Source organism: Doryrhamphus excisus, linkage group LG15, assembly GCF_037039965.1.
Source record: "Doryrhamphus excisus strain RoL-2023G ecotype Guam linkage group LG15, RoL_Dexc_Guam_v1.1, whole genome shotgun sequence".
In the NCBI taxonomy this organism is placed as follows: domain Eukaryota; kingdom Metazoa; phylum Chordata; class Actinopteri; order Syngnathiformes; family Syngnathidae; genus Doryrhamphus; species Doryrhamphus excisus.
This window is the reverse complement of record NC_136371.1, coordinates 17,739-28,807: the sequence shown is the minus strand read 5'-3', so window position 1 is coordinate 28,807 and position 11,069 is coordinate 17,739. Positions and strand designations below refer to the sequence as shown.

Sequence of the window (11,069 nt, the reverse complement as noted above, 5' to 3'; positions counted from 1 at the left end):
GTCTAGACAAGGATGCATCACGCTGCAGTTTTGAAAAAAGATAAAGATAAAAAGAAAACACCAGAAGGCAAATCTTAAAAATGTCCTTTTATTGACTTTATATGTATATATATGTATAGTCTGCTAAATCTATATATATGTGTGTATATATAAAGGCAAGAGAAGACACTTTTACAGCTGCTTCTTCTCGAAGAGCTTCTTCCAAGCAGGCATTATGTGCTCATAGATTCTCTCAATCTGCAACAGATACAAATCCAACTTTAATTCCATGCTCTTATGTTGCCATGAAACACATATGATCGAGATGGTGGAAGTACAGCAGCTTTTAACCTGCTCTGACTTCTTGACTCCATATCTGAAGAACGTTGCTTGGTGCTCGCTGTTGTGGAACAAGATGTCAAAAGTCACTTCCTGTCCCATCATGTTGTCAATGGCTTGTTTCACAACATTGTGGAAATCTCTGGCCGGGACGCAATCATCCAGCATGTTGTTGACCTAAGCAGCAGTCATATTTTCTTACAGGTTTACCTGCCTATTTACAGTACCCAGCACTCACAGATAACTTGTTGTTGCATCACCTTGTAATTCTTTCCCAGCAGTTCCATCGGATCCAATTTGACTTCTGACCTCAGGGCCCGTCCAAAGAGCACAAGCTTGGAGTCAGAATCTGGTGAAGATGTTGAACGGTCATATACAGTACATACGTAAGCTTTCATCATAAAGTTCAAAACAAAACAGGAATAAATAAACCTCTGGTTGTCAGGTGAGCCACATAGCGAACACCATCCCGCTCGCCGTAGTAGACCGCAAAGTGGGAGAAGTATTTGTTCCGGGGATACTCCACAATGTCTCCAGGGAACAGCTTTGGTGGAGAATGTTTCTGCAAAGACTGTGTGAAGAGGTGATGCTGGTGATGTTGTCTTTTGGAGAAATATATGAATTGCTTACCTGCCCCATGAGTTGATGTTTTGATGGCACTGCTCCTCTGGTCTGGTCTGTTCCAGGATGCAGATGTAAAGCTCAGGCAGGAAGACGGTGACCTCGCCCTTGTCACGGTCCATGGTCACGCTCATTAGGTGCTAATGTGGGCGTTTTGGGGAGGACATATGTAGGTAGCATGCGAACCAGCTGTTTCCTGCTCAGAGAGACAGAAAGAGGAAGTCACTTCAGTGACACTTGTTTGATGTCAAGTGTGGAGGTAGCGCAAACAGTTCTTTTACATGCACACACATAATACAGAATATTGACAAACACAAAGTCCAACTTAGTATGTACTGTAAATACATGCTAAGTTTATACTGTATAGGTCTGATATATGTATTCTTATATATGCTTTATTTTGGAAAAAGGCTTTAAAAAAGACTACAAAATACCACAGGCCAATAACAAACATGCCAAGGGCAGAGTAGAGTGAATGACATGATGTCATCTTGTCAACTACTTAGCTTGTTAGCTTCCTTGGTAGCAAACGAACCATGACTAAAAAGATAATAGGAGTGTTATTGCAGCTGAAATGTATCAATGCGTTGCAACAGTGATTTGTATTACAAATGTTGATCGAAAAATCGGAGGATGCGATCATGCCCTCTGAACAGGAATTACAGGAATTGGGTTAGGGTTAGGGGGTTAGGGGGGGGGTCTTTTGACACAAGCTGGGAGTTTGTCACAGCCAATGTGGCTGATGGCAACCACAATCAGTTCAAACGATTGTACGGAATTATATATCCAAATACAGTGGTGTGGAAAAGTGTTTAACCCCTTCCTTCTGTTTTTTTTTGTATATTTGTCATTTTTGAAGGTTTCAGATTATCAAACAAATTTGATTAGTCAATGAAACAACTGAACACAAAATGCAGTTTTTAAATATTAATAGAAATGGCAGTTTTAAAAGCCAAAGCTTTTCTAAAGCTGTGGGACTCCAGCAAACCACAGAGAGAGACATTATTCACAAAAGGGTGAAAACATGGAACAGTGGTGAACCTTCCCAGGAGTGGCTGGCCAACCAAAATTACCCAAAGAGCACAGTGACTGCAACAATATCCAATGAAATGCAGGCCTCACCTCCAGATCAATGTTCACGACTCCACCATAAGAAAGACACTGGGCAAAAACAGCCTGCATTGAGTTCCAAGACCAAAACCACTGCTGAACAAAAAGAACACACTTCCATTTCATTTGTCTATTTGTTTTAAGCAGACTAAAAATAGCAGAAATTGACATGTTGGAAAGAATGAAGACTGAATGGTGAAATGTATATACCGATGGTGCAGAATATACGCTCTCCGTAGTTCCACCATTGCTTAACTAGTCTACAAGTTAGAGGGCAGTGAGGTAATATAATTTTATAAAACATGTGAAGTCCTACAAAAGAATTTAACTAGCAACCTCAGCACTCGACCACCTTAGCCATGTGACCTCTGTATTCAGTAATGGGAACTGTAAAATGATTTTTCATCAGTAGGAGGCGCCAAATAAATAGCACATTCATTTTTAATGGGAACGTTTTCACAATAAATGTGAAAATAAACTAAATGGGACATTATTTTGAAAATTCTGAACAGATAGCCACCTTTTCCTGAATGATCCATCCATCCATTTTCTATGCAGCTCATCCTCACTAGGATGCTGGAGCCTAGATAAGCTGACTCCTACCCTGGACTGGTGGCCAGCCAATCCCAGGGCACATATAGACAAACAACCATTCACACTCACATTCATACGTATGGACAATTTGGAATGGCCAATTAACCTAGCATGTTTTTGGAATGTGGTAGGAAACCGGAGTACCCGGAGAAAAGCCACGTGTGCACGGGGAGAACATGCAAACTCCATGCCCATTCATGCCCATTTTCCAATCTCCTAACTATGTGACCAACATACTAACCACTAGGCCACCTTGGTGGAAGGCATCTGAGTTGAACTGCTACCTGCGCAGCACAGACACACACACAGTTGCTGAGGTTCTTAGTCTCAGCTGAGGCCGTGTTCAGGCACCTTTTGGTCCCAGCAGTCCATGCAGTGTCCGTGTTTCCTCTGATGGCGTTTATAGTTGTCCAAGTGACCCGTCGTGTAGTCACACTGGCCGCAAGCGTACGGCTTCTCGCCAGTGTGTCGCAGCATGTGTCTCTTTAGGTTCATGCTCTGATTGCAGGAGTAGCCGCAAATGTCACAGTGGAATGGCTTGGCACCCGAGTGGATGCGCTCATGGCGGTGCAGGTTGGCAAGGTTACCGCAGGCGTAACTGCAAGACGGGCACTGGTACGGCTTCTCACCTGTGTGTACGCGCATGTGCCGTTTGAGGTTGTCGAGGTGCGAGGACGTGTAGGGGCAGTGTGGACAGTGGTGAGGTTTCTCCTCAGAGTGAGTGTGGGAATGGCGGGCCAAGTGATTGGGGTAATGGGACAGGAAGGGGCAGAGAGCGCAGCGGTACAGCTTGCTGCCATGCCGCCGTGGTTCCCGAGTCGCAAGTGGGCCATTGGAACCAGCCGTAGCATCTTTTATCAGCAGGTCCAAGGAGCACCGTCGGCATACCTAAAAACAACAGATGCATAATCGGGATTGTTGTCACAATGGAACGATTTGCTATTTCAACACACCTGCCATTTACCATCCTCTCCATCCTCCATGTTGACGCCCACCAGGTCAGCCTCCTCCAGCGTGAGGCTGCACAACCGGCAGCACAGTGGAAAGAGCAGAACAGGCAGCGGGTTGGAGGCGGTGGTCAGCCCGCCCTGCAACTGCAAGCAAGTGGAATCCTGAGAAACTTGCAGCGTCAGATCCGTGATGTCTAGTGTGGGAAGGGAAGGAATATGAGATGTTTAAGTTAAGCTACAAACCTTTCAAATTCAAGGCAAATTCAATATTCAACATTTTTTCCTTTTACCGTCTGCTTTTCTCCTCCTCGCTTTTCTGATCTCCCTGACCCTCCTTGGTTGGCGCTCCTGCGCATGAAGGCGCTGGTGCCTCCGCAGGTTGCCAAGGGAACTGCAGGTATAGCTGCACTGAGGGCAGCGGTACGGCTTCTCTCCGGTGTGTGTGCGTGTGTGCCGTTGCAGGTTGACCAGCTGAGCCGAGGAATACGGGCACAAAGAGCAGCGATGCGGCTTCTGGCCGTCGTGGATGCGCATGTGGCGTTTCAGGTGATTGGAGTAACGAGACGTAAAAGTGCACAGCGAGCAGGAGTAGATTTTACGAGGAAGGTCACTAGCGCCACCCGTTTCACCTTCACTAACTTTCTTCTGGTCAACCATGTCGACCATTTTGCCATCCTCCACTTGGGTTGAATTGACGGAAGCGTCATGCTGGACACCCAGCTCGCAGGTGAGACAGTACAGCTCCGCCCCGAGATCTAAGCTTACACCTGGATAAATAAATCATTCTGGTTAAAGGTCACCAGCACACTACGGGAGTAAGGGTGTTTACCAAGATCAAACTCTGCTCCCAGTGGTGTGTCACATGAAAGCTGACCACAGCCTTTACACGAGAGGACTGCTGGGAAAGTCGAGTCTGGAAGGGATGAAGGATTCTCATCCACACTCAGAGACAACACCGTCACACCTGAATGTGAGACAATAAAATCAATTTATTGTCCTGCTCTATGCTCTGAGTTTTGTGTGTGTGTGTGTGTGTGTGTGTGTGTGTTACTGACTGGTGTCTCGATCCAATCCCATGATCTCAGAGTCACCCAATTCCAACTCTCCACTTAGGAGAACGTCTCCCTCCAGAACCAGACAGCTCGGATCACATGTCACACCACCATTATCCAACTCCACTGAGGACAAAACACAATAATGACTTTTGTACAGTAGTGATCTCTCAATCATGGATGAAAGTTCAGTGAGTGTGCATGTCTAAGGGATGCCAACCGGTAGTGTTATAATGATATCATCTTGGTTAAACCTAACTACCTGATGCCTGAAGAAATTAGAAATGTGATGAGCTGACATGCTGAGACAATTAGGAGTCTCCCACTGTTTTTGCCGTCAAATTTGGAGGGACTATTTGGATATCAAAGTAGTTCTGATAAGAAAAGACCAGTTGATGGGAGTACTCTTGCTAGTATTGGAGATAAACTCACATAAATGTATGTGTAAATTACTGTAAACTTACCTGATTTGTTTACTCTTGCGCAAACAAGTTCCCATGCCGCTGTTTTTAAATGATCTATAATTTAATTTTTAGAAATGTCAAATAGTTCAGGGAAAGTATGACTTTTTTTCCTCCATGTTTACCTGCGTGAGAGAGAACTTAATAGCATCCTGTCCACGCTCCCTCATGCTCATCCAATCAGAACTCAGAACTCAGCCAAGATGCATTCATGGTCTCACACAAAGTTGGATTTTTAAAACTCATTACAAAGACGTGCATTGTATACTGTATTATAATGATAAAAGAGAAGCAAGTTGCCTGGCATGGCAAAGAAAGGGTGAGCAGAGGTTAAAGGTCAAATAGAGGAAACACTTTTCGATGGTGAAACAGATGGAATCATGCTTCTTCAATCTACTAAAAGAGCTGCAACATCACTCATGACAAAGGGCGGAAAGAGCCAAAGTCAAACAGGAAGTGATGAAGAAAAATAAAGAGCTCCGGGAGGTCGAAGCAGGAAGAAGAGTGAGGCACTGTCAACATTCAGGATGAGATAAGACGCACAGAGTCAGTCCGACTCGTTAACAGCCAGAAGGAAAAGCAAGAAAAGTCAACAAGTTGAACCAGTCAGACCAGTTCCTGTTTCTTGAGAAAACCGTTAAAATAAAACTCTTAAAAGAAATCCAAATCCAAATGGTCTCCGAAAGTAGAGGTTGTGGCTTAACTTAGTTGCCCAGCTTGGCACTAAAAGAGGACAAGAACTCACATTTGACAGGCTGTGGGTTGGACTGTTTCCTCCGCGGCATTCTCGCCTCGTCGTGGCCGAGATCCTGCGCGGGATTCGGCTTAAACTCCCTTGCAGAGTGACCGCTGGTCCGTCCGTCTGTTCGCCTTTCTGGCTGCACACTAACTGCTCATCCGCATATCGTCACCTCCTTCCCCTTCCTCCAAAGAAGTGGCGAGGAAATCATCAACGGAACACCAAGAGCAGACGTCCTGTAACGCTCTTGACTTGACGTTTCTCCGCTACATAGCCAGTGCCATCTTGTCCATGCCAACCTTTCAGTGAGCTCGACCTTTCTTTCCCAGGAGCTAACTTACCGCTTACTTCTTCCGGGGCAATTTTGTTGCCATACGTACGGTGGACAGACCACCTCCAACATGACGTCAGTGAGCAGGACTTACTTGGCAAACAGCTGAGCTGTCAATTGAGCTGGGCGATACTGCAAATTGTGGTATCAATCTCATTCTAAGTGAATACAGAGCCAGTCGATACCGATACCGATACTGATACGTTTAACTTGCTAACGTTCAAAATCCACCAATTTGTCATTTTGCTTTGAATTTGTTGGTCATGATTATAACCAGACTAAAATACAGGATGGCGATTTTAGTACATACACAAAAAGTTGAACTGAATCAGGGGCGTCACTAGGAGATGCACAGGATATGAATGAATGTAGTACACATTCAAAAAAAATCCAAAAAACAAATAAGGAACAAGAACCGGGATATAAGTTTCCCACTTTTGGACAGATTTAATAGAGATACTCAATTGTTTTAGGCCACCATTAAATGTACACAAGTACACACAATCTACACTGCAAAACCGCTGCTCAAGCTCTGCAACTATTCTGTACAGTGGACAGTCATCAATTATATAATAATCATTGTTATATTATTAATCAGCCCATTATTATTACTATTGTCATTATTCTTCTTTTGATTACTACTACTACTACTAGTAGTAGTAGTCTAGTATTAGCCTTCTTATTGGCTTGCTTATTAGCCTGATTTTGCCCTATTATATAAAATTTGTCAGAGATTTTTGTATGTAAAAAAAAGAAAAAAATCAATATAAAAAAGTAAATAAAAAATACCAAATTATTTAGGGGGGCTTAAGAACATTGAAGCCCCGCCTAAAATAGGCCTAATGACAGCACTGAACTGAATATCAACAACATCAGAACCATATCAGCAAAATAATACAAATGTTCCTAGTTAATTATATTCAATTGATTTGTACTGAGGTTCATGCAGCACATCCACGTTTCACCTAACTAGTGACACAGGAATACGCAATGACACTCGACTTGACTTCATTGCATTCGGAGTCGGAGAGCTCAACTTTATTGAACAGGCCATCACAGACAATCACACTTGCAACAACGGCTGCTTCTCATCTCAGCACTGCTAAAAATCATTCATTCATTCATTCGGGGGGTGCTGGAGCCTATACCAGCTGTCTTTGGGCAAGCGGCGAGGTACACCCTGGACTGGTGGCCAGCCAATCCCCGGGCACATATAGACAAACAACCATTCACACTCACATTCATACCTTTTGGAGTGGCCAATTAACCTAGCATGTTTTTGGAATGTGGGAGGAAACCGGAGTACCCAGAGAAAACCCACGCATGCATGGGGAGAACATGCAAACTCCACACAGAGATGGCCAAGGGTGGAATCAAACTCGGGTCTCCTAGCTGTGAGGTCTGGTTCAGGTTCAGCTGCTAAAATCAACTACATCAAAAAGCAAAATAGGGTCTGTCGCGATATTAAGCAATAAGCAGTAGGTTTATTAATGATCTTTACTCATTGATATGTTTTTGCCACTTTGCTTCCTGCTGCGCTCTCCAGGCGGTGACCACCTCGTTGTCCACTCCCTCTGCGGCAGCCCCAGCTCTGGCCCTCTGCCGAGTTTGAGCAATGAAGTTTGCAACGTTCTCTTCCTCAGCGTCATCATCCGGACCCTGCCTTTCCTCCAGCGTGTCATTGCGTTTGTATCGTGAGTCGTATGTGAACTTCCTACTTGAGCTGAGGTCACTCGCCTCGTCGTCCTGGCTGTATGACCTCCCAGCTCGACTGTGGCCGGGATATTCCGCGTCGTCAGGGGATGATGGTTCCTCACGCAGCCGAGATTAATATCTGGAGGTGCCGCCGTGCATCTTGTCGTCGCCATTCTCACCAGCACATGAAGCCTGGCGATGGGTCCGAGATTTATGGGGAAAAAGAGGGTTTTTTGGAGGGAAAGCAGTTTTTCACGCCCTGCGAGGCCCATATTGACCCCAGCGACCGCACATTTTTCAGTTTTTGTCTTTCCAGCCTCGTGAGACTCCAATGAAAGAAAGACAGCCCATTTCAGTTCAGAAAGGGGTGACCTTTGACCTCAAGCAGGTCTCAACTTAGTGGGCTTGCAGGTCTAACCACGCCCCCTTTTGAGCCAGACACTTGAAACTTGGCACACAGGTCAGCGGCCAGCCCCTGATACACATATCAAAAAATCCGGGTCCTGGATCAAAGGGTCCGAGATTTATGGGAAAAAAGAGGGTTTTTTGGAGGGAAAGCAGTTTTTCACACCCAGCGAGGACCATATTGACCCCAGCGACCCCATATTTTTCAGAGGTTTTGTCTTTCCAGCCTTGTGAGACTCCAATGGAAGAAAGTCCATTCATTTTCCAAATCTGGCTGAAATGGCCACAAAGGCTCTGAGAGTCATCGTCGTGCTCTTAAGACCTGATCCGCAGAAATCTTTTTTCCAGACAACGCAGAGGTCTGAAATTCGAGTATGTTGTTGGGGGCCTCCAGATGAGCGGATCGACATCAGTCGGGTGTCAGTCGGACATGTACTTTTTGACCAGCGGGCGTCGGGAATTTTATTGTTTCCTCATGTTCACGCCCCCGCCGATCGGACAAAAAATGTTCAAATGTGTCAAAAAACGCAACAGAACATCTACAAAGAATATAAAGCAAGTGTGCACAGTTTCACATCTGTGCAACCTTTGGTTAGCTAATTAGCTTTAGCAAGGTTGTATCGAGCTGGGACCAATTTCTTCCTAATTGATGGGATAGTGTCTGCAACATATTGAAAAATGAAAAAAAAACTCCAAGAAAAAGTGTTTCTAATTTCAACAAATTGATGGTGACCTATGACCTTTGAGCAGTCTGTTCGATTACTAGGCAAGGTTCCTTTAGAGCTATACTCTTGAAATTTTGCACACTGCAGAATAATTGTCTGATGATATGGTGAAAAATTGGTGGACCTAGCTCGATGCTTGATGAATTTATTAAAGTTTTGTTTTTTTTAGGGCCTTCGACCGGCTTCGTGGTCAATCTATTTGGGAAGGAAACATGGTTCCTGTTGAGTCCCGTCTCTGAAATTTTGCACACTCGTGCAGAATAATTGTCTGATGATATGGTGAAAAATTGGTGGACCTAGCTTGATGCTTGGCCTCAGGTTCCAACCCTCGCCTCCAGTTTGCCCACCGGCCGGCCACCGTTTCCAGTTTGCCCGCAAGCCGGCAGCTGACAACAGATTGCCCGCCAGCCGCTGCAGTCTGCGCCCTGCCGCCGGCTTCGTATTGCTCTTTGGTCGCCGGCGGCCGCAGCCTTCATATTGCTCTCTAGTCGTTGTTGTTGTTGTTGTCGCCGTCGCCGTCGCCGTCGCCGTCGCCGTCGCCGTCGCCGTCGCCGTCGCCGTCGCTCCACTTTCCCGCAATCTTCAGCAGAGTAAGACAAAGCTTACATTAGCCACGACTTTACCATTGAGAAAACACAGTATATGATTGCCCAGCATAACGATTACAGTCACGGTGTCATGAAAAAATCCCATCAAACATCAACACAATAGATAGATTTAGAACAGACTTGGCCAGTCGTGTGCAAGAATAACCTATTTACGTGGCTTAAAACAAGTAATTTAACAGCTATTTCTTTCATAGACAGTACCGCAGAGCACGCTGGGATGTGTGCCAATCGGCTACATTATGAAGAGGACAAGGAACTGCTGATTATAATGCGGGCGAGGGAGGATGTCAATTAAGGGCCTCAATTCTTGAATTTCTTCTCCTTAAAAATTACTTTTATGCAACTCTTGGCTATGTTATCTGTATCATGTGTCATTTGTGTGCTTTCAACATATACTTGTTAGTCCAAAATACAGTACACTTCAAAAAGACGTTTGTGTGTTTTCGAAGTGGCCACAGGAGGGCGATAGAGGCTGATATCAACTATGTATGTCCGTCACAGGCCACCGTACTGATCCGCCAGTAAGTGGTGACATTACGTGAAATCCAACAAATTAAATAATGCCTCCTTTTTTTACAGCACCTTAAGAACGGTGCCCAGTGTGCTTCAGGAGTATAAAGTATTATTTCTCTTGTTATAGTGTGTAAAATCATTGTGAAACACGACGTCACATCCGCGCTGTAACTTCCTGTTTGCACTTCCTGGTTTCGTCCGGAACATGGCGCCGACGATCCCAATTACGCCGTGTCTGTTGGCAGCCAAGCTGAAGTATTCTAGAGGGAATGCCGTCTACTGTTTGTAAAACTAAGAGGCGTGATTGTTGAAACTCTTTATTGAAAATGCTTGAGAATATATTACATGTGTATTGCTTAATGTTTGAAGTTTTCAACGCTGTTGCAGGCATGTGTTTGGCCAGCTATGTGGGGCGGGTTGAGCGTGAACCAGGAAGTGCGGGGATCTCGTGTGTGCGCGCGCGCGCTGTTCTGTCGTTGCTGGCTAGTCGAAAAAGAAAGTTGACCGGAAGCAGCAGGCAACCGTCTGTCTTTCTCTGGCGAAGTCAGGCCGCCCCTTACCACGGTTTGGGGCTGAAAATAGTGACAGTTAACACCGCCACGACCGTGGAGAAGTGTCGAAGTAAACGGTTTGTCTTGCAACAGCATCGTTTTCATTTGCGCCAATTTAATTCGGTATCGAGTCAGCGTTCCAACACCCTGACGGAGACGGCAATGCTACAAGGTCAGTATCAAAGTTTTAAGTCACGTTGAAGCACGAATATTGGCGTTTCGCTCCGACAGTAGGACAATATACATTATATAAACGATGTCGAAGTTACGAGCTGAAGCCGAGGTCGCCATTTTGTGGACATAATTGGCGCGCAGAATGCTCGACATAACGGAAGCAATTGTTTCAACCGGTCCATTTGCAATCCATAATATAATGTGAACGACTTTGGCCCAAAT

At 45.1% G+C, this 11,069-nt stretch overlaps 1 protein-coding gene across 6 annotated transcripts; it reads right to left on the bottom strand.

Annotated features, from left to right (window-relative positions):
• Window positions 1-74: 74 nt before the first annotated feature.
• Window positions 75-6,361, bottom strand: LOC131104802 (zinc finger protein 513-like). Of its 6 annotated transcripts, XM_078796677.1 has the most exons (11): window positions 5,852-6,358; window positions 4,649-4,771; window positions 4,423-4,557; window positions 3,884-4,360; window positions 3,597-3,787; window positions 2,995-3,531; window positions 949-1,135; window positions 751-889; window positions 579-667; window positions 331-379; window positions 75-237 (listed from the first exon to the last, which is right to left on the bottom strand). In XM_078796677.1, the coding sequence occupies exons 1-7, from the start codon at window positions 5,889-5,891 to the stop codon at window positions 1,073-1,075; spliced, it is 1,566 nt and encodes a 521-aa protein (XP_078652803.1). In that variant the 5' UTR covers window positions 5,892-6,358; the 3' UTR covers window positions 75-237; window positions 331-379; window positions 579-667; window positions 751-889; window positions 949-1,072. The 6 variants fall into 6 exon arrangements, with proteins under 6 accessions (XP_078652803.1, XP_078652802.1, XP_078652805.1 ...); XM_078796676.1 differs by having other exon boundaries at window positions 579-889; XM_078796679.1 differs by lacking the exons at window positions 75-237; window positions 331-379 and adding an exon at window positions 427-495 and having other exon boundaries at window positions 579-889; window positions 3,273-3,531; window positions 5,852-6,361.
• Window positions 6,362-11,069: the final 4,708 nt, after the last annotated feature.